The sequence below is a fragment of the Schistocerca serialis genome, chromosome 8 (genome assembly GCF_023864345.2).
Source record: "Schistocerca serialis cubense isolate TAMUIC-IGC-003099 chromosome 8, iqSchSeri2.2, whole genome shotgun sequence".
NCBI classification, from domain to species: domain Eukaryota; kingdom Metazoa; phylum Arthropoda; class Insecta; order Orthoptera; family Acrididae; genus Schistocerca; species Schistocerca serialis.
Window position 1 is genome coordinate 624,195,743 of NC_064645.1, and position 24,549 is coordinate 624,220,291.

The window sequence follows — 24,549 nt, forward strand, 5'->3', positions numbered from 1 at the left end:
GGGTCAATGTTTATCTTCCAGTAGGAGTCTTCATGTAACCGGCTGTCCATCTTCTCAATGTAGTCTTTGAGGGGAAGAACAACAGTGGCGTTGTTTTTGTTCACATGTAAGCCAGTGGTCTCAGGCACTCTCTCAGGTACTGTAGTCTAACACTACCAGCAGAAAGAAAGCGGGTATTTGGGACCTGAGACTTTTTTGTTTGATGGAGAATACTATGAACAAACAAGAGTCACAATGTGCAGCCCACTCTTGCCTGTGATCGCAAATTTGTAAATGGAGTACTTTAACAAGGAAGACCTGGCATCATCCAAATTGAAACCCATGTGTTTTTTCCATTACGTGAATGACACATTCATCATCTGGCTCTACATAAGGGGTAAACTCCTTGAGTTTCTTACACATTCGAACTCTATAAGTCCCAACATCAAATTCAATATGGAGACCAAAGCAGAATGAAGATTACCATTCCTGGACATCATGGTCAAGAGAGGAGCTGGATAAAATCTTCTCGGTTTTCAAGCCACGTCAATTCCAATAAAATGCTTGAGCTTTCGATGGCTACCTCTGCCATCATCGTCACGAGTAAAATTACTGACTGCCGGGACTGACACTATTTCCCACTTATATACCTACAATTATGGCCACTGGTAGCAATCAGAGAGGGCCTGTAACTGCTGCTGCTGCTTCTCCCTCCCCCCCCTACAAGCGTAAAATGTCCATCATTGCTTCCTTTTGACATCCAAAGCCCGCCTCCATGCCCTACTCAGTGTGTAGCCCTGGTCTCTGTTGAAACTGTTGAGGTTCATTCTAATCTCAGCCCCTCTTTTATAACTGAGTCTCAGTATGTTTCACATATGAGCCAAGAGTCTTGTGTTCTCAGACTGTATTTTGTGTCTGTTTTTGAGGCAATGCTCAGCTATGGCTGACTTGTCACACTCCCTTTGCTTAATGTGTCTCTTGTTCTCGGTAAAACACTCCGCAACTGTGCGAATTGTCTGGCCTATATAGTTGCTGCCGCACTTGCAAGGGACACCATACGCACTGGGCACACAATGAGCTACGTCATCTTTAACAGGGCACAACTTCTCACATTTTGGGGGTGGGCCGGAACACTGGTCTCAATCCATGTCTCTGCTGCAGATGTCCAAACTTACTGCTCGTCATCCCACAGTAAGGCAGGAAAGCTGCCGGCTTGGCTTCTTCTACCAATTCACAAGGCGCCCTTCTTCGATGACACCTAAAAGCATCTGCAATTTCTCTTTTGCTGTAGCCATTCTTCCTGAACACATGCCTCAAATACTGCAATTCAGACTGTATGTGGTCATCATCAGAAATAACTTTGGCTGTGAATATTAATGTGTTTAGGACTGCTTTCTTGTGTACAGGGCTGTGAAAACTGAAAGCATTCAAATATCAATCAGTGTGCGTCAGTTTCCAGTACACTGAATGACCCAGCCATCTTCCTGCCTCCCGCTCGACTAAACCATCTAAGAACGGTAGCTTGCCATCCTTTTCCATCTTGATGGTAAATTTAATGTTGGGATGGACACTGTTCATGTGATCCATGAACTGTTGCAGTGTATTTTTACTGTGAGGCCATTCAGGAAGGTATCATCGACATACCTGAGGAAGCAAGATGGATGTGATACCGCGGCATTCAGAGCCTGCTTATCAAAGTGCTCTGTGAAGAAATTTGCGACTGCAGGAGACAGTGGTGAGCCCATTGCTGTGCCATCCATCATTTCATAATATTTGTCATGGTACAAGAAGTACATTGTCATTAGAACATGATGGAACAACTTGACGATTCCAGATGGAAACTGTTGGGCCAAAAGGTACAGAATGTTTTGTACTGGAACATCGTAAAAAGTGACACCACGTCCAAACCAACCATTAGATTATTTTGACCTTTTTTCATTTTCTTGGGCATTTCAACAAATGTCTGCGAGTTTGCAACATAGTGTTCACAATGACTCAGTTTCCTGCATGATGCTTTGCCAGTCTGTAGGTGGGTGAGCTAATTGTACTAGCAATGGGCCTAAGAGGAAAATGTTCCTTATGTATCGGCAGTCCATAAAGCCTGGGAGGGTTGGGTTGGGTTGTTTGGGGAAGGAGACCAGACAGCGAGGTCATCGGTCTCATTGGATTAGGGAAGGACGGTGAAGGAAGTCGGCTGTGCCCTTTCAAAGGAACCATTCCGGCATTTGCCTGGAATGATTTAGGGAAATCACGGAAAACCTAAATCAGGGTGGCCGGACGCGGGATTGAACCGTCGTCCTCCCGAATGCGAGTCCAGTGTCTAACCACTGCGCCACCTCGCTCAGTACAAGCCTGGGAGGACTGGCAGCGCAAAGGCACTTATTTCTTCACCACTTCATCTGGTAAATCAGATTCCTTCAATAACTTTCCTGTCTTCCTGACTATGGCCTGTGTCAGATCTTGACTAAGCGTCTGGTACGCATCATCATCTAATAAATTCAGCACCTTCAGGTGGTAGTCTTCAGTTCAGAATCACGACAGCATTTCCTTTGTTGGCTGGCCAAGACAAACAAGTCATCGTTCTCACGCAATAAGCATAAGCCACATTGTTCCTCCTGGCTGTTATTTGATTTCGGTCACTTAGCTTTCTACAAAATATGGCTGGTAGTTAGTCTGATGTCCTCAACTGTGTCCATGGCTGGCAGTTAGTCTGATGTCCTCAACTGTGTCATGTGAGAGATGCTGAATGCACTGCTGTATTTCACTAATAATCCCCAAAATTGGCAGACATCGCAGGACTGGTGAAAAATTAAGGCTTACCCAATGCTGTCACAGAACCATTGTCGAGTGCTTGTTTGGAGAGATTAATAACTGTTCTGTGGGTCTTACAATTTACCACATCAATTCCTCTGTGAGTTAAGCATTCAAACTTGTTACATTACTTAGACATTGTCTTGCACAAACTAGCTCGCTGTTATGCCTGTTAAGCTGCCATGGCTATGTCTACCCACTTCTAATCGAATGGAGACAGGTTTCTGGCATTAAAATCCAGCTCATATCTTGTCTGCCGTATCTGCTTTCTCACTATGGCATGACTTGTCCTCTTCAAAATTCTGTCCACTGCAGCAGTTCAGATGTGGTGCTGAACTACTGCAAAATGAGGAATTACCTCCTTGTCCCAGCAGCATTGCAAAAATGCTAAAGAACTCAGCAGATGTGATTTCTTTTTGCACACGGTTTTTCCAACAGTCTTCTACTGTGCATTATGTCATCACCATAGAGGAAAGATGTGTGTCCTTGGAGTCTTTTGCAGTAGCATGACTGGACAAAGTCTTCTTGGTTTTCAAGCCGTGTCAATTCCAATAAAACGCTCAAGCTTTCGATGGTTAGCTCTGCCATTGTTGTCAGGAGCACAATTATTGAAAGCCAGTCTCTGTTGAATCTTGGGCCACAGTGTCTAACGGAAGAAAACGCACAGTGACCTGTATTTGGATGCAGACGGCTGCCACAACCCTTTGCAGAGGAATGGAGTACTAAAAACACTAGAACACAGAGTGTACACCAATTCAGATGCAGTGAGTCTGCCCCACAGCTGATGGCAGCCGGGGCCACAGTGTTTATCAGAAGACAACACACACACTGACATTTATTTGCATGCAGACATCTGTAACCACCCTTCACAGAGGAGCAGGGTACTAAAAACACTAGTACTCAGGGCACACACCATTTCAGACACAGAGAGTCTGCCCCAGGAACTGGAACACCTCAGAACTGTATTCCTAAAAAATGATTACCCAGAATGGCAGATTGAGTCTGCTCTCCAACTTACCACAATGGTACATCCTGTAGAGATGGAGGAAGTCATGGAGACAGGGGCACCCACTGCCTTTATACGGTACACTGGCACACTATTGAGTAAAATTGGACACATACTGAAGAAGCACCAAGTAAAAACTGTCTTCTGCACACCCAATAAAACTTAAGAATTACTGGGAAGCATCAAGCATTATATCAGTTTGTGGAAGGCTGGCATATACCAGCTTCCATGTCAATGTTGGACTACATATATTCGACAGACAGTGCACACCGTCGAAGATCACTGCTGAGAACACCAGAGGCACACTTGATTGATGTAAACCAACAAGTCGGCGGTCACAGAGCACCATTTGCCGAAGAATCATGCAATGGAGTGTGAACATACCACAATCCTGGCACAGATTCCAAATACTGGGACACTGATGTTAAAGAGGCCATAGATATATCCATTAGGGCCAATCTCATCAACCAAGATTGCGACCATAATCTTAGTAAGGCCTGGGAACCAGTGCTAAGTTTTATTAAGAAGACCCTCAACACACAAAACGACTTGACGATGAGGGTGGACAGAGGAGTTACATCACTGCTATCACAGCCGCTGACACTATTGGAGATGCCGACGCACTTTCATGATTGCAGACTGCAGACAGAGCACCTCGCAGAGGCAGGGTATATTAGTCGGCCACATGCCCTCAGGAGGTCAGTTTGTCAGCGCACCTGACAATGGCGACTGATCGCCAAAATATTGTGCCTGCTTGACACTATGAATTGGCAGTACGCCCATGGACTGTTCAGTCAACAAATACACTGTTAGAAACTGAAGAGTCACCTCACAGGGATATCTGCCTGTTCCCTTTAGTGAAGTTGTACTATTTACTCCATCAAAGAAAAGCTGTCCTCTTTCTTGGTATGAAGACTGTGAAATCATGCTGCCAATATGATTCAGCCAACCCTGTATGAAATTGCAATGTTTGAAAACATTAAGCTGGTTGCACTGTGTCCAAAACCCTTGCTGAATATCCATCTGTGCGCCTTTCTTTGAGGCACTAATCTGTCTGAAAGGTTTAGCCAGACCGGCAAATGGTCACTAGCGCACAGATTGTCAATGGTTCTTTCCTGGGCAGCATGAGCTACAGCTGGCATGCACCAGAGATCAAAAGATACATGTCTTCTAATAACCTGGAGCAGGTGGCAACAGAGGCCGATAGCAGGTTATGTGCATGGATCTGGATATCACAAGACTTTCCAGAAAGCTACAGAAGACAGATACGTACAGTTTGACTGATCATTCACTGGGTGACATTGCAACCTGAGCCGACCAATGACAAAGATGACACAACAGGATTCAACTCTCTGAATGACATAGTGGAGGAAGTGAACAGAACTGTCAACAGAACTGTCGAGGAGGAGCATCCTCGAAAGTTAGTTAGTTAGTTAGTTAGTTACATGTTACATGGATCATTTTGCACAATAGTTCATTACGATCTGAATTGAGTCTTTTACATTTACATCACAAATTAATTTGTACATACAGTTACATTCTGTGACATTTCTAAGGTTTCTTTTCCTACAAAAAGAAAAAAAGATATACAGATGTCAGTTAGCAATTCCTTCCACCAACTTTCTATGCATTACACAAAAACAGTAAAAGAAATTCTTCTGCAGAATAAAAGCTGTCAAGGAGAAACTTCATTTTTTTATCAAATTTTAATTTGCTGTCTGTCACACATTTTATATCATAGAGTAAGTGATCAAAAATTTTTGTTGCACCATTATGCACCCCCCCCCCTTTTTTTCTAAAGGCATCCTTAATGTGGAGTAATGAATGTCATTTTTCTTTATGGTATTGTAATTTTGTACCTCAATGTTCCTTCTGAACTAAAGCGCATTATTTACAAGAAACATCATGAGGGAATAAATATACTGCGAAGCAGTAGTCAGAATGCCCACCTCCTGAAACAGATGCCTACAAGATGATCATGGGTGAGCATAACATATTATTCTTACAGCACATTTTTGCACAAAGAAAACTTTTTTTTTCTTAAAGACGAGTTACCCTGGAACATTATTCCACACGACATTATTGAATGAAAATATGCAAAATATGTCAACTTTCTGACTTCTCTCTCCCCAAGATTCGCAATGATTCTCATCCGCAACTGTGGCTGAACTAAGTTGCTTCAGGAGTTCCAAAATGTGTTTTTCCAATCTATTTTCTCATCAATATGAACTCCTAAGAATTTTAAAGATTCTGCCCTGTTTATTATTTTCTCACTGTATGTTAAACTTATCATTGGTGTAGTACCTCTAGATGTAGATAACTGAATATGTTGTGTCTTTTTAAAATTGAGGATGAGACCATTCATTCACAGAAAACCAGTCAATTTTACTTTTAAGAAGTTTGTTTACCATTTCTTCTGTTTCTGTACATATGTTTGGACTGATTACAATACTAGTGTTGTCTGCAAAAAGAACTAATTCTGCTTATTGTATACTAGATGGAAGATTGTTTACATATATGAGGAACAGCTGTGGACCAGAGACTGAACCTTGGGGAATGCCATTTGTGATTCCTCCCAGTCAGAATTATGTCCCTGGACTATATTGATTTAATCACCAAGTATAATTTTCTGCATTCTTTTGGTAGACTATACCATCAATCCCATAAAATGTCAATTTATTCGGTAGAATATTATGATTCACACAGTCAAATGCCTTAGAGAGGTTGCAGAAAATACCAACCAGCACTATTTTATTATTTAATGTTTGTAAAATCTGGCGAGTGAACATGTAAATGGCATTCTCGGTAGAGCAACCCTTCAGAAGCCCAAACATTCTATTGTTGCTGAAGTGAGATACCATTCTAGAATACATCTCCTCCTCAAAAATTTTGGAAAAGGATGTCAAAAGCGAAACAGGTCGGCAGTTATTGGCATCTATCTTATCACTTTTCTTTCAGAGAAGTTGAACAATGGCGTATTTCAATGTCTCTGGAAAAATGCCTCGAGTTAGTGATGCATTCCATATTTCAGGTAAGACTGGGCATATTACATGGGAACAAATTTTTAGTACTCTACAGGAAATATCATCAAAACCAGGCGACCTTTTATTTTTAAGAGAATGTATAATATTCTTAATTTCAGATACATTCATAAGACTGAATTTTGTGAAAGGCGCATTTCCAACATATTGCTGTGATTTTGCTCTTGAACTGTTTATCCCTATCCTTTGTACTATATTTTAGAAATGATTATTAAACGCATTTGCTATCTGTGACTCACCATTTATAGCCCTTCCATTCAGTTCAATAGTGAAATTGCGTTGTTTTGTGGCTGGTTGTCCAGTCTCTCGTTTCGCTACATTACATATTGCCTTAAGCCTGCTGTCAGAAGTACAATTTCTGACTTTATGTGCATGTTCCTTGTGGGGCTCTTTACAAATAATCAGTCAGAGAAGTCAGACACAAGTTGGGGTATGTGGGGGTGGAGCACTGTTAGTTTACAGAGGAGCCTGGCACACAAAAGTATTTTGGAGATCATCCAGAGTCAGCACTGTGGGACTGATTCGGAGAGCATTCGGAGACCTATGAGAATGCATTCTGAGATACATGTCACACAACAGACCCTTTCAAGAGATTCTCACACATCATTCTATGCAATTCACACATTGTTTAGCATAAAGCATTCTGACTTCATCTTCTGAAGGCATGTCACCCTATTTTATACTCAGTTTTCAGACTTTGGCTGACGCCTGTATTCATTTTGATGTCTATCGTCCTTTGTTACATCCTCATTTTTCATTCTGTGTCAGTTGGTCTTACTGGTGTCTACTTCTTGAATCTTTAGGCATCTGACAATGTTTGCATTGTCTGATCTCAACTATCAAATGTATCATGCATGTTGCCCCTGTGGTCTAATTACTGCACACAAATAGATGCCGCATGTATTTTGGGGGCCAGTAAGGTGAGGACAATAACACTGCATCAGCCAGTGGGCAGTTTTTTTACCTAGAGAATGATTACGTGGGAAATACCAAATGAGGAAGGTGTTAAGTTGCTCTAAGCATCCCCTCCAAAGCCACTGGACATGAAGATGAAAGCTGCCAGCTGTGAACCAACAGCCATGTCACACCATGAGAGATTCACGGAGATTGACACGTCACACCAACATCACACCAGCCACCTGAGCTAGCAAGTACCGTAATACCAATTCTGTACTGTGATGAGGTAAAGTGGATAATCCCCCATACATGCCAAGTTACTGAGTTGTGTCTATATCCAGTCAAATCAGATCCAATGTTTGTTAGCATTGACAAGTTTTATATAATTATTAAAAAATGTAAAATTCTCCAAGCCTTTATTAATTGAAATTCTGGACATTTTTGCCACCCAACATCTTTACAATGTGGGGCCATTATCATTTCAGTTTACAGTTTTACTTCATTTTTGGCACCCAATGTAGGGCAATGTCATTAACTTCCATTTTATCACAGTCTTAATAGAATAAATTGAAATGTTATAGATACTAATGCTATCTCTTCTTGCAGTCATTCTTCAATTAGACCCTGAGTTAGTCTAGCTTTAAGCATGGTACAGTTTCAAGTACAAGTTGTAACTTGCCTAGACAAAATTAAATGATCTTCAGTACTGAAGTGTACTGCTGCCATTTTGTACTTTTATTTTTGTAATGTGAGTCCAGTTGCACTTGCAGAATTTAAAAGAAATACTTGGTTAATTCAATGAAGAGCATTAATTAATTTTTTTGTGATGTGTCCTTTGTACCTCAATGTTCCTTCTGAACTAAAGCGCATTATTTACAAGAAACTTCATGAGGGAATAAATTTTCTGCATAATGAATCAAAGTGTAAGTCTGTTGGCACTAAAATGAAATGTTTGACGCACACACTCTAGATGTACAGCAAGGGGCTAGAAGGGATTGAGGCCAGGAGAATTATGGCATCGAAGGATGTGGTGCTGGGGCAACTCCCATCTACTTGATTCAGAGAGAGAGAGAGAGAGAGAGAGAGAGAGAGAGAGAGAGAGAGAGAGAGAGAGTGTGTGTGTGTGTGTGTGTGTGTGTGTGTGTGCACGTGTTTATGTACCATATAACTCAAAAAAAGAATTCGTCCAAAAGATAGCAAATTATTCAGTCTTGTTGATGTGCCTCTGACAACTCAAAATGTCTACTATTCAGCGAATTTACTCCTTGAATTATCTAGATTCATAATGACAATGTTATGAAAAGGATAGTTGCTACTCACCATGTAGTGGAGATGCCGAGTTGCAGATAGACACAACAAAAAGACTGACAGAAAATGAGCTTTCGACCAACAAGGCCTTTGTCAGAGGTAGAACACACACACACACACACACACACACACACACACACACACACACGATCACAGTCTCTGGCTGCTGAGGCCACACTGCGATCTGCAGCACATATTGGGAATGCAGCTGGGTGGTGGGTGTAGGGAGGAGGCTGAGGGATACCAGGATAGGGGTGGTGAACCGTAAATGCTTGTGGGAGCATAAAGGGACGAGATGGAGAGAGGGTGGGGCAGCTAGGTGCAGTCGGGAGCTTACACGGAGGGCGAGGGAGGGTGAGTGGAAAAGTAGAGGGGTAAAAAGACTGCAGGTGTGTTGGTGGAGTAGAGGGCTGTGTAGTGCTGGAATGAAAACAGGGAAAGAGTTAAGACTAATGAAGGTTGAGGTCAGGAGGATTACGAGAACTTTCCCACCTGTGCAATTATGGGAAGCTGGTGTTGGTGGGAAAGACTGCTGTGAAGCAGTTGCTGAAATGAAGAATATTGTGTTGGGCGGCATGCTCAGCATTGGGATGGTCCAGCTGTTTCCTGGTAACAGTTTGTTGGTAGTCATTCATGTGGACAGATAGCTTGTCGATTGTCATGTCCACATAGAATACAGCACAGTGGTTGCAGCTTAGCTTGTTGATCACATGACTGGTTTCACAGGTAGCCCTGCCTTTCATGGGATAGGTGATGCTTGTGACTGCACTGGAGTAGGCAGTTGTCTGTTACAAGGATATGAACCATGGGGCAAGGGGTTGGGAGCAGGACTTGTGTAGGGATGTTCGAGGATGTTATGTAGGTTGGGTGAGCGGCACAACACCACTGCGGGAGGGATGGGATGGATAGTGGATGGGACATTCTTCATTTCAGGGCAGGATAAGACATAGTGAAAACCCTGGCAGAGAATGTGATTCAGTTGCTCCAGTCCTGGGTGGTACTGAGTCACGAGGGGAATGCTCATCTGTGGCCAGACAGAGGGTCTTTGGGAGGTGGTGAGTGACTGGAAAGATAAGGCATGGGAGATCTGTTTTTGTACATAGTTGGGAGTGTAATTGTCATCTGTGAAGGCGTCAGACCCTCGGTGTATTTTGAGAGCGACTGCTCATCACTACAGATGCGACGGGCAAGGGTAGCTAGGCCGTATGGCAAGGACTTCTTGGTATGGAATGGGTGGCTGCTGTCGAAGTGCAGGTATTGCCTGTGGTTGGTAGGTTTGAGATGGATGGAGGTACTGAGGTAAGGTGGATTCTTGGCTTGAGTAGGAGCAGATGAAGTGAATGGGGGAGAAGGTGTCAGATTCTGGAGGAGTGTGGATAGGGTGTCCTCACACTTAATCCAGATCATGAAGATGTCATGAATGAATCTGAACCAGTGAGGGGTTAGGGATTCTGGGTGCTTAGGAAGGATTCCTCTAGATGATCCAAGAATAAGTTAGCACAGGATAGTACCATACAAGAGCCCATAGCTGCACCATGGATTTGTTCGTGGGTAACGCCTTCAAAGGAGAAGTAATTGTGGGTGAGGATATAGTTGGTCATGGCAATCTGGAAGGAGGTTGTAGGCTTGGAATCCATTGGGCATTGGGAAAAGTAGCATTAAATATCAGTAAGGCCAAGGGCATTACGCATGTTAGTGTTAAAGGAGGTGGTATCAATAGTGATGAGCAGGGCACCATGTGGTAAAGAACAGGAACTGTGGAGGATCAGTGGAGATAATGTTTAGCATCTCTTTTATAGGAGGGTAGGTTGCAGGTAATAGGCTGAAGATGTTGGGTCTACGAGAGCAGAGATTCTCTCAGTGGGGACACAGTAACCACCCACAATAGTGTGTCCTGTGTGATTGGGTTTCTGGACTTCAGGAAGTATGTAGAAGGTAGGAGTGCAGGGAGTGGTAAGGTTAAGAGGTGAGATAGACTACAGGGAGAGGTTCTGACATGGGTATCAGGATTATAGGCCCATCCCAGAACCTCTTCCTGGAGTATATCTCGCTCCTCACCCTTAACACTCCCCACACTTTTACCTCTACATGCTTCCTAAAGTCCATAAACCCAACCACCAAGGACACAAGATTGTGGCGGGTTACTGTGCCCCACCGAGACACACTCTGCTCTTGTAGACCAACACTTCAGCCTATTATCCAAAACCTATCCTCCTATACATAAAGATGCCAAACATTTCCTCCACTGATTCTCCACAGTTCCTGTTCCTTTACCACGGGGTGCCCTGTTCCTCACTATTGATGGCATCTCCCTTTACACAAACATCCTTACTGCCCATGGCCTTAACGCTATTGAACACTATCTTTCACAGTACCCAATGGATTCCAAACCTATAACCACCTTCCTGATCACTATGACCAACTATGTCTTCACCCACAATTACTTCTCCTTTGAAGGCATTACCCACAAACAAATCCAGGGTACACCTATGGGCACTCGTATGGCACCATCCTATGACAATCTATTCATGGGCCATCTCTAGAGGGGTCCTTCCTAAACACCCAGAATCCCAAACCCCTCACCTGATTCAGTTTCTTTGATGATATTTTCATATGGACTGAGGGTGAGGATAACATATTCACATTCCTCCAGAACCTCAACACCTCCTCCCCCATTTGCTTCACCTGGCCCTACTCAACCCAACAAGCCACCTTTCTCGGTGTTGACCTTCACCCTCAAAGATTGCTACATCAGTACCTCCGTCCATATACACCTACCAACCACCAGCAATACATCCACTTTGACAGCACCAACCCATCCATACCAAGAAGTCCCTTCCATACATCCTAGCTACTTGTGACTATTGCATTTGTAGTGACGAGTGGATCCTCTCAAAATATACTGAGGCTCTCATTGAGGTCTTCACAGACTGTAATTATCTTCCCAGCCTTGTAGAAAAACAGATCTCCCATGCCTTATCTCTCCAGTCACCCACCACTTCCCTAAGTCCCACTGTCTGGCCACAGAGGGGCCTTCCCTCATGACTCACTACCGCCCAGGACTGGAGCAATGGAATCGCGTTCTCTGTGAGGGTTTCGACCACCTCTCGTCATGCCTTGAAATGATGATTATTCTACCCAATATCGTTCTCACCCCTCCCAGAGTGGTATTCTGCCATCCACCGAACATAGACAATATCCTCATGCATCCCTACACAACCCCTTGCTCCACGGCTCATATCCTGAAATAGACCTAGATGCAAGACCTGTCCCATACATCCTTCCACCACCACCTACTCCAGCCCAGTCACAAGCATCACCTATCCCATCAAAGGCAGGGCTACTTGTGAAACCAGTCATGTGTTCTACAAGATAAACTGCAACCACTGTGCTGTATTCTATGTGGGCATGACAACCAAGAAGCTGTCTGTCTGCATAAATGGCCACTGACAAACTGTCACCAAGAAACAGCTGGACCACCCCATTGCTGACCACACTGCCCACCACAATATTCTTCATTTCAATAACTGTTTCCCAGCCTGTGCTATCTGGATCCTTCCCACTCCCACCCCCACCCCCACCACCACCACCATCTATGAACTGTGCAGGTGGGAACTCTTCCTGCAATACGTCCTACATTCTCATAACCCTCCTGGCCTCAACCTTCATTAGTCTTAGCCCCTTTCCTGTTTCCATTCCAGCACTACACAGTCTGTTCCACCAACGCACCCACAGTCTTCTTTCCTCTCTACTTTTCTGGCAACCCTCCCCCACCCTTTGTGTAACCTCCCGACTGCACCTAGCTGTCCTATCCTCTCTCCAATTTGTCCCTGTATACTCCCACAAGCAGCATTTCACAGTCAGCCACCCCTACCCTGCTATCCCTTCCCATGCCAGCCTCCTCCCTACTCCCACCACCCAGTTGCATCTCCCATCAATGCACTGCTGCTCGCAGTCTGGCCTCAGCAGCCAGAGACTGTGATCATGTGTGTGTGAGTTGTGTGAGTGTGTATCTACCTCCGACAAAGGCCTTGTTGGTCGAAACTCATTTTTCTGTCAGACTTTTTGTTGTGCCTATCTGCAACTCAGCATTTCCACTATATGGAGAGTAACAACTATCTTTTTCTTAATATTGTTACATTCCATCCAGGGTTTTCCATTGTCAGATTCGTGATGAGCAACACGTGGTTTGAAAATTTTCTTTCAACTTTTAAATCGTACTACATGTTGGAGCAGGCATGTATGGGTGCTCTGTAATCCACTACACACCAAGATTGAGCTAGTGTTGTGCCAACTAAAGTAAAAAATTCCACAATTGTGACACCTGTAACATTTGAAAGAATAAATCATAAGGATAGTACTGGAGAGATAAAAAAATTTGCTTAGTAGCTTGTTAACCATTTTTTGAGGACATTTGGAATGAGATTTATTTGTATCCCGTGTGTGTGGTGATGTTGTTGTTGTTGATCATGATGATGATGACAGGAAATATGTGGGCACAATATGGAAACTATCCCATTCACTGACAACTGAAGGTCAGGTTCTTTCATACGTTGATAAGAATGTGGTGATTTCATTCTCTGTATGCAGTGGTGTGGTTACTCAACAAAATGTCCCTCCATACAACAACAGAAAAGCCATTATCCACCACTTTAGAAGATCCTGATCAAAACGATCTGAGCTGCATCCAACTGCTTGACACTTTTTCATTCATGAACTACTCCATATTTAGTCAAAATGTTTATTACACCCTACACACAGCATGGATCTTGCCCTGCCTCTCTCTCTCTTTCCTTTCACTTAGGTAAAAGCACAGCTTATGGGAAATATTTTGCATCAAAGATGCTGATTTAAAGAATGCAGAGACTGGTCTATAGGTGCTTTACCAGGACTGAGAGAAATTTTTTGTTTACAATTGTAAAGTAGCCACTACCCAAAAGATTGTGTTAGTCTGGATCCTGGCTACCTAAATTACTTCACCTCCAAATATCCATAGTTATCATTCACCTTAGCACATAATGGCAGCATTAAAAATGATAACATGAAGGGGGGAAATTGTAATATCATGTAAATACAGATTTAAGTACTCTATGGTAATGGAATGCCATTAGTAGAACAGAATGTTGCTAGCTTTTGCATGAATTTTCTCCATTAATATGTACCCTGTCCCCCAACACACACACACACACACACACACACACACACACACACACACACACACACACACGAAGTAACACTGTCTGTCTTGATGAGGGGTGACATTATCACTTTGAAGATTATTTTGAATTTTTAACAGTGGCCCTAATTTTATTCTCCCGCTCTATTTTAATTACATGTCTAACTCATCCTATTTTGGCATATGTAGGATCTTATACATCTTATCTCTGGCTCTGTAATACATCATTGTAAATTGTGCTTACAGTAAGTGACACTTAGTGTCCAACCCCTCTCAGCTGTTTGTGTTACAGCTGAAAGCAGTGTGTCAGTGGTGATTCTACATCATGGGCCATGAGTGTTCATCACAGTACTATCATGTTTTCATATCTTGTGATGATGCCAATTGTGTCTTAAAGTTTTATTTGCTTCTTTAGTAAGTTTAACGAGAGAGGTATGTTATTTGTGGGATGCTTCTCCAGTCATGTGAATCAACTGTACTACTTTTATTGTTGTAACTCATCAAAATGCTCTTAAAGCATTAACATGCACATACTCTCTCTTTTAGATCAGTCTGATGATGATCTTAATGATCAAAACAAATAACTGAACTATATAAAGAAATATGCAGTCAAATACTATTTTAGTTTCTACGAGTCATCAGTCTTGTTTATATGCCTACCCATGCCTGAGTCATGCTGTGAGCTGTTAGTTTTACTCCTTCCATTATTGATGTAAGTACTGTGTCATTTAGTAGCTGACACATTGCAGCCATTGCCAAAGACTCAACTATAGATAATAACAAGAACAACAACAACAACTACTGAGTGTTCTTGCACAATTCACCCGTTGCAGTAAGTAGAGTCCATGCAGGATACGGTGGTTGATGCACAGTGAACAGTTTTTGTCCAAAGTGCTGCTTGGGCTCTTCATTTGTTAGGAGGAAGAGGCTGACATTGTTGCCCACTTTCATACAGTTAAGGATGCACTGCACTGACCCAGAATCGAGGTGCAAACCCTGCAATCTTTCTGAAACAATTTTACAGAAACTACTTTTTACAAAATTTCAGTTTTGCTTTATATGTCAGCTTCATGATGGTGTGCTCATTATTTTGTTAATGCTGATAGATAGTGTGATATTTGCATTTAAGTAAGACACTGTGCCAAACTGGAGCAAATTTGCAATGAAAAACAGAGGTCGCTATGACTTTGCGTTTGGTGCATATTACATACATAATATGATGCTGCACATGAAATTTAGGTAACATGTTGAATTTTTCTTTAAATTTGCATGGAGGTCTCTATCTGTCACCAATCTCAAGAAAATTATCTCATGTAGAACACTCATTTGTGACTGCGGGTGCTAGTGATAAAGCGAGGATGAAATGTCCACAACTTTCCTCATATCTAAAATGGTTTGGGACACCAAAACAAGATTTTGGCAAATGACGGCATGCAAAGAGGAGAGTAGTTTGCCATATGGTTGTTACATAAACCTCATTATCTATTTTGTTACTCCACCAACTACTGACTTTTTTCAATGAGAGAATGTAACTTGTAAGAGGCATCAATATCTGGTGAAACGAGAAATGCTATAGGTTTGGGAACAATGTAAGTGAAGATATTAAACATTTACTTTTGTACCACAGACATGCTTTTGCAGAAGCTATCAACCTTATTTGTTCTCAGTTCCTCACTTAACAAATCACTGTCTCAGAATAATCTCTCAATCTGTATCTACACAATAAATAGATGGGGTGACATTGTGTAAACTCCCTGTGTTTTGACAAAAGAAGCAAATTTTAATGCTGCAACAAGAGAAATGTAGGTTTTACTCAAAATTTGCGACTCATGACACTTCTCTGAAAGGTACAAACAGTTAGTACAAACAGTTAACAAGTCTGGCGAAAATAAATTGCTGCTTTTGTCACATTTTCTGCAGAATTCTTTTAAGATTCTAAGCAAAGCAGGGGTGAGAGAGTACCATTTTTTGATAGTCATCAAGCAAGTGTGGGCATGGAGGAACACCACATTATATTTACAAAAAATATGAGAGTAGGTTTCGGTTTAGAATGGCTCTTCCCCTCCAGCACTCAGCATTTCCCCCACAGAGCACTGACAGCCTGTCTGTGACCCCCACCATTACCACTCTTCACACACTTGTCCTGATGACTGTACATCTACCAGTACTACAGCTCTGCTGCTGTCAACATTTTTGATAGTAAAAAAGTGCCAGTTGTTTGAATTGATTAATTTTCACTCACAACTGGTTTTGATGATTATCCTATAATGTACATCAGGCATGAGTGATAAAGAAATCACTTGGGAAACAAAAGGGGTAAATACAGAAGCATGTAGGTCCACAAGTTTGGGGAAGCATGATTCGACTTTAATATATCATTCAAAGAGCTATTTGATCATTAATAGACACCAGCTGCCACAAAAAAATCAGTTTACAGAAGTGAAAACACACGTAAAAACAGATTTCCTGGAAGTGCAGAGTACATTAGAATCAATGACAGGAGAATGTGTCAGGCTTGAGTAAAAAACAGTGCTGCATTAGATAAAATGTGTACAGCAATGAAGCTGAAAATGGATATTGGTTAATTACAAGAAGTTACTTGCAGATTGTACAAGTTTTTTTTCGTTTTTGTTGTTAAAAAAGGGAGTGCACTTTTATTTACTGTACATCTATTGACATCGTAAACAATAACAAAAAACGAGAAAGATGCTTACCAACTTGCTGAGGAATTGTTTCCAAGAACTTTGCATGATATGTTGGAACAACAGCTCGATACAATTCAAAAACATTTCTTGCAGTGTAAAACAGCCTCACAGCACAGAAGTCAGTGCGCTGTGTTGCTTCCTCCAGTATATCGAAAACAATCTTTAAAACATCTTGAGTTGATTTGCTGGCATGAAAATAGAATGATATGACCATAATAAATTACTTTTAAATATTCTTTAAAAAGAAACATACTTTATGTGGTTTGAAAATATCTTAAACAAAAGCAGCAAACACACACACACACACACACACACACACACACACACACACACACACACACACACTGTCATCAAAAGATAGAGAAATGAGAGAAGTACAAAAGTACACTATAAACATAGTGGTCACTCAGAACCCAGCATTTTGTGAAACATTATAGCTCGCCAGAAAAAGTAACGAAATTGTCCCTTATCACAGTTTGAAGTGTTTACCAATCTGTCTCTTCTACAATTTCGTCTTATGGCTTTTGGATGTGACAAGAGCTATTAAATAACGTACACAACACTGCAGTATTTTCTTTTCAGTCTCTTCATATTTATTAGCACTAAGTTCAGTTTCCATCATCAGCTTTTTAGAATGTATGAGGATCACTGTCTTAACACAGATCGGTAAGCTACACCAGTTAATAGAAATTTCATTGAAAACAAATTCATGACTGATGAAAACTAGATAATGAACATACACTGACAGGAAAAGAAATCACAGCACCAAGGAGAAGTTGTGCAACATAAACAGAAGTTGGTAAGCATGTTTCTACATCTGAAAGATGATGACTATTCATATTTCTCACCAGTCACACAAGAGTGGTACTAGCAGTGCCACTATAAGGATGCAAATCAGGTTTCCTTTAAATACACACTGTAACAGTCATGAGCATTAGTTACCTTTGAAACTGGACATGGTGAGCTGATGTTAGACAAGAATGCCTTTAAAAAGGCAACAAAGACACCATTATAAACACCTCATTGAGTTTGATCGAGGTCGTGTAATAAGGCTACGAGAAGCCAATGTTCCTTCTGCGATATTTCGGAAAGACTTAGCAGGAATGTAGCCACTTTACATGACTGCTGACAGCAGTGGTCTGGCGAATGTACGGACGCAAGAATACTGGAGTCTAGACAGCCAAGTGGCACTATCATTGTGCATTGAACCATTAAAACTGGTTACTTCAAGGACAGCTCCGAGCCAGACGCCTTGTAGCATGCGTTCCATTGACCCCCAAATCAAGGCCATTTGCAATTTTATTGGTGCCAAGTGAGAGACCACTGGAGGTCTGTTGCATTTTATGATGTAAGACGATTCACCTTGTTGCCTGTGATGATCATGATTTGGTTAGGAGGCGGCCAGTTGAGTGCCTACAACCAACCTGTCTGCATGCTAGACACATTGGACCTACACCTGGAGTTACGGTCTGGGGTGTGATTTCGTATGACAGAATGAGCATTCTTATGGATACCCCATGCAACCTGACTGCAAATTTGTACGTCAATCTGGTGATTCGACCTGTTGTGCTACCATTCATGAACAGTATTCCAGGAGACATTTTCCAATAGGGTAAAACTTTTCCCACATACCACTGCTGTAACCCAACATGCTCTACAGTGTATCAACATGTCACCTTGGCCTGTTTGATCACCAGGGCTGTCTCCAATCGAACACATATGGGACATCATCAGACAGCAACTCCAATGTCATCCGCAAACAGCATTAATTGTCCAGGTACTGCCCGACAAAGCGCAATAGGCATGGAACTTCATTACGCAAACTCAACATTCTGGCAATTACACCTATTATTAATGTTAATTGTCCAGGTACTGCCCGACAAAGTGCAATAGGCATGGAACTTCATTACGCAAACTCAACATTCTGGCAATTACACCTGTTATTAATGTATCAGAATTTCACATTCGCATTGGCTTACCTCAGGCATACATTAACCTGTGATCTCGCAATGTTAATTGCTTAAATATGTTACCTAGACAAATGTATTCTGAAATTTAATTACTCTAAATCAATTTGTGATTATTTTCCCCATCAATGTAGATTGTGAACTTGTTGATTACTGTTTACATATTCAGAACTGACACGTTTATACATTTATACTACTGAACACTGACTGACTGGCTGACGTAGTAATTGTGCCAACTGAACACTTGTCCATTACTGACTATGACTGTGTGAGATGACACATGTATGGCAGAAACCACAAAATAGTAAAATATGGGACAATTACATTTAGGATATTAACATGAAAGATAGAAAAACAAAGATAAAATGATATAATAGGCAATGAAGTAAATTGGTCCAAACAAAAGCTGTATTATTAGAAAACAAGAAACTAATAGGTACTACTTTATGAAACAGAAGCTTTAAGGTGCACAGGGATTTCGAGAGGGTCACCGAGAATTTTCTAGAAAGCTGTATTTTCTAATTGGGATAATTAATAAACTAACACATATTTCAGTAAACGTTCACATTTACAGAAAAAGAAATACCGGGGCTACTAAAACATAACATTGGATTTTGGAAAGAATTGCATTTTAAGATTAGAACATTCTGGAACATGAAAATTTTGAAACACAAGTTTGCAGGGAAAGCGAAACATTTGTTTGAAATGGAGAATGAAGGCTTTTAAGTAAGCTATGTCAATCTCAAAACCTACAATCTCTAGCAGCATTGAACTTTGATGTACACACTTTGCAGATATGACGAATATTTGTTTAAATAAAATGTTGTCTTATGAACTGAATATACCCTTGCATCATCAGACTAAGTTACATTGTGAATAATAAAATTTAGTGAAATACAGAATGAATAAGAATCTGACAATTTTGTCTACAAATGGTATAGGCATATTAATAATATTAGGAAAAGGACAGATTCCTAGACTGATGTTACAAATTACACACACATTCACACAAGCAGCCATTCCTCATGCACACATGACTGGTACCACTGGCAGTTCCAACTGGCATGTGATTGTCACATGACTAGCAATCTGCAGTGAAGAGGGAGACATAGCAGTGTATGGGCAGGGGGAAAGAATGGCACTATCTAGCAGGGCATACATGGACTATGTGGCAGGAGGTGGGGTGTGTGGGGAAAAAAACAGGGAATGAAAATGGAGGAGAGCAGGGAAGGGGAAAGGTGTGTTGACAGAGGGTAGCACACACTGAGGGTGGGTACCATGAAAAGGGAGCGGTTACCATGGGTTGAGGCTGGGATGAAATCCAGGAGCAGAGAATGTGTTATAAGCCTAACTTGCGACTGTGAAGTTCAGAAAAGCTGGTAGTAGTGGAGGGGAGGATCCAGATGGTCTAGGTTGAGAAGCAATGTTATGTTCTGCTGCATGTTGTGGCACAGGGTGATCTACTTTGCTCTTGGCCACAGTTTGTCAATGGCCGTTTGTCCTGTTAGACAACTGGTTGGTAGTCATACTAATACAAAAAGCTGCAGTAGTTGCAGGAGATTTGGTACACGATGTGGCTGCTTTCACAGGTCACCCGGCCTTTGATGCGGTAACATGAGCCTGTGAAAGGCCTGGAATAGGAAAGGCTGGGTGGGTGGATTGGGCAGGTCTTGCTCATCGGTCTTCCACAGGGATATGTTCTCTGTGGCAAGTGGTTGGGATTGGGAATGGCATAGGTACGGACTAGGATGTTTGGAGATTTAGTGGACAATGGAACACCACTTTAGGAGGGCTGGAAAAGATCTTGGGTAGAATGTTCCGCATTTGACGACATGATGTTAGATAATCAAAGCCATGATGAAGGATATGGTTGAGTTGTTCCAGTCCAAGATGGTATTGCATGGTGAGGAGGATGCTCTTTTGTAGCTAATTCTTCAAGGGTGGTGAGAGGGTTGAGGGTAAGTGGGAAAATTAGACAGGAATTCTGTTTGTGGACAAGGTCCTGAGGTAGTGCCTGTCTGTGAAGGCTTTGGTGAGACATGGTGAAAGGGAGTTCCTGTCTCTACAGATATGCCCTGCCCAGGCGGCCAAGCTGTATGGGATTGATTTTTTGGTGGAGGAGAGATGGCAGCTGTCAAAATGAAGACACTGTTTTTCAACCTCTCTACACAGTTAGTGCAATGACCTCGTCAAGGTTAGCAGATACTTTGTGGCCCAGGTACAACACAAATGGACCTCCTTTTTGGGCCAAGATCATGGTCATGGACGTACCATGTGCTATCAACTTCTTAGACATTGATCTATTTCATGCACTGGGCCTTGACATTCATGATCTCAACTGCACTGTCAGTTCTTTGGGGGTTAACGCCCCCTTGAAGCTTTATCAAACTTTAGTTCAGTCTTCTCTGACCACGCCCCAGGGTTCAACGATTTTGAGATGCAAGTTGCCCTCCTACCACCAGCAATACCAAAATGACATAAATTCAGGAATGTCTATTCACTACATGTGACAAGCTTCAACAGGAGCTCCAGCGGCTCCAGGATGAAGGCATTCTATCTCTGGTACTCAAAAGCCAGTGGGCCTCCACCACAGTCATCGCTGAGAAGCCTAATGGGGCACTGTGAATCTGCAGCAATTTCAAGTCCACCATCAATGTCTCGTCAGTTACCACTGCTTATCCTCTTCCTAGGGTGGAGGAGGTCCTTGCCTGCCACTCCAGTGGCAAGATGTTTACCAGCATCAATGTAAGGGATTTGTATCTCCTTTGCAAGATGCAGAGCCCCTTATTTTTTGGTTATCAACAACCTGTTCAGTCTCTTCCAATTATCATGGCTTCTTTTCAGCATCGCCAGAGCACTGGCAATTTTTCAGTGGTACCTGAAGCGCCTTACACGTCAGGTCCCGGGCATGGCAAATTACTTGGATGACATTTTGGTGGCCTGCAACGACACCCGGGGTCTGGCCAACAACTTCTGTGCAGCATTTCTCAAGGTAAGAGTTGTTGTATCACTCCCCAGTTTGAATGTTTAGGCCACCTTTTCAGTTCCTCAGCCATTCACTCTAACCCACAGTATATGGAGGCTGGAGACTACATAACACCTTCCTACTAACCTCCCCCCTCCCCCCCCCCCCTCTCCACACACACACACACACACACACACACACACACACACACACACACACACCAGCCAGCTGAGATCAGTGATTGGGCAACTCAAGTGTTATCGTAAATTTATTCTACATGCTGCAGCCATAGCTGAACCCTCACATTACCTCTGCTGCAAAAATATCCATTGGATGGTACTTCACACTTTGAAATGGACCCTCCTCCAGCCTACCTGTTTGACAGTCTATGACCCCGCCAAACCTCTTCACTTGGCAGCAGATGCCCCTGACTCCGAGGTGGGGGACATCATATCCTGTATCATCAATGGTGTTAAATGTCCCATAGTGTCTGTGTCAAAGACTCTGCTGCAGTCCAATGCAATTACAGCAAAATTGAGAAGGAAGCTCTGGCCAGTATATTTGGCGTCAAAAATTATCACCACTGTGTATATAGCCATCACTTCATCCTTTTAACTGACCACAGGCCCTTATTCCACCTTTTAAAGGAGTATGCTGCTCTTCCAACACCGACAGTGTGCTGCCTTTGGTGTTGGGCCCTGTTTCTGTCTAGTGCCAACAATGACATTCAATTCCATCCTTCATGTCATCATGCTAATGCTGATCTCCTCTCATGTTGGTCTCTTGGAAAGTGTCCATCCTTGCCGATCCAGAGGTCTGCCTCCATCTGGATGAGATGCCAAAGATGCAGTGGCCAGCCTGCCATTCAACACCAAGCTCGTCACACATCTCACAGCCAAGCACCCAGTGCTCCATGAGATTCTTCACCTGGCATTATACAATTGACTCCCGAGACCATCAGCGCCTTCCACATCCGCAGGTCCAGGTGTACTGGAATCACTATCAAGAGATTTCCACACTCAACAGGGTGCTCTTGATCCAGGGGGACGACAGCCACATCAAGGTCATCATCATGACTGCTCTCCGACAACATACCTATTCCTTACTACACGTCAAAACACTGGTCCTCACACAGCATTTAGCCCACCAACATGTGTCTTGGAGGTGAATGTATGCTGCTATCACCTGCATGGTTGAGGTCTGCTCTACCTGCCACAGCAAGAAAGCTGCTCCGCCACGTTTCTTCTTTCCTTGCCAATATCTTGGCCCAGGCTACTACATCTGGCCTTTGCTCGGCTATTCTTGAGACACTCTACATCTACATCTACATTTATACTCCGCAAGCCACCCAACGGTGTGTGGCGGAGGGCACTTTATGTGCCACTGTCGTTACCTCCCTTTCCTGTTCCAGTCGCGTATGGTTCGCAGGAAGAACGACTGTCTGAAAGCCTCCGTGCGCGCTCTAATCTCTCTAATTTTACATTCGTGATCTCCTCGGGAGGTATAAGTAGGGGGAAGCAATATATTCGATACCTCATCCAGAAACACACCCTCTCGAAACCTGGCGAGCAAGCTACACCGCGATGCAGAGCGCCTCTCTTGCAGAGTCTGCCACTTGAGTTTATTAAACATCTCCGTAACGCTATCACAGTTACCAAATAACCCTGTGACGAAACGCGCCGCTCTTCTTTGGATCTTCTCTATCTCCTCCGTCAAACCGATCTGGTACGGATCCCACACTGATGAGCAATACTCAAGTATAGGTCGAACGAGTGTTTTGTAAGCCACCTCCTTTGTTGATGGACTACATTTTCTAAGCACTCTCCCAATGAATCTCAACCTGGTACCCGCCTTACCAACAACTAATCCTATATGATCATTCCACTTCAAATCGTTCCGCATGCCTACTCCCAGATATTTTACAGAAGTAACTGCTACCAGTGTTTGTTCCGCTATCATATAATCATACAATAAAGGATCCTTCTTTCTATGTATTCGCAATACATTACATTTGTCTATGTTAAGGGTCAGTTGCCACTCCCTGCACCAAGTGCCTATCCGCTGCAGATCTTCCTGCATTTCGCTACAATTTTCTAATGCTGCAACTTCTCTGTATACTACAGCATCATCCACGAAATGCTGCATGGAACTTCCGACACTATCTACTAGGTCATTTATATATATTGTGAAAAGCAATGGTCCCATAACACTCCCCTGTGGCACGCCAGAGGTTACTTTAACGTCTGTAGACGTCTCTCCATTGATAACAACATGATGTGTTCTGTTTGCTAAAAACTCTTCAATCCAGCCACACAGCTGGTCTGATATTCCGTAGGCTCTTACTTTGTTTATGAGGTGACAGTGCAGAACTGCATCGAACGCCTTCCGGAAGTCAAGAAAAATAGCATCTACCTGGGAGCCTGTATCTAATATTTTCTGGGTCTCATGAACAAATAAAGCGAGTTGGGTCTCACACGATCGCTGTTTCCGGAATCCATGTTGATTCCTACATAGTAGATTCTGCGTTTCCAAAAACGACATGATACTCGAGCAAAAAACATGTTCTAAAATTCTACAACAGATCGACGTCAGAGATATAGGTCTATAGTTTTGCGCATCTGCTCGACGACCCTTCTTGAAGACTGGGACTATCTGTGCTCTTTTCCAATCATTTGGAACCCTCCGTTCCTCTAG

At 42.6% G+C, this 24,549-nt stretch overlaps 1 protein-coding gene across 1 annotated transcript in view; it reads right to left on the reverse strand.

The window, feature by feature from the left end:
- LOC126416344 (centromere/kinetochore protein zw10 homolog) overlaps positions 1-24,549 on the reverse strand; it is a 186,028-nt gene that overhangs the window by 81,518 nt on the left and 79,961 nt on the right. The window contains exon 6 of the mRNA XM_050084021.1: positions 16,933-17,108. Coding sequence (XP_049939978.1) covers positions 16,933-17,108 — 176 coding nt within the window. The remainder of the gene's footprint in view (positions 1-16,932; positions 17,109-24,549) is intronic.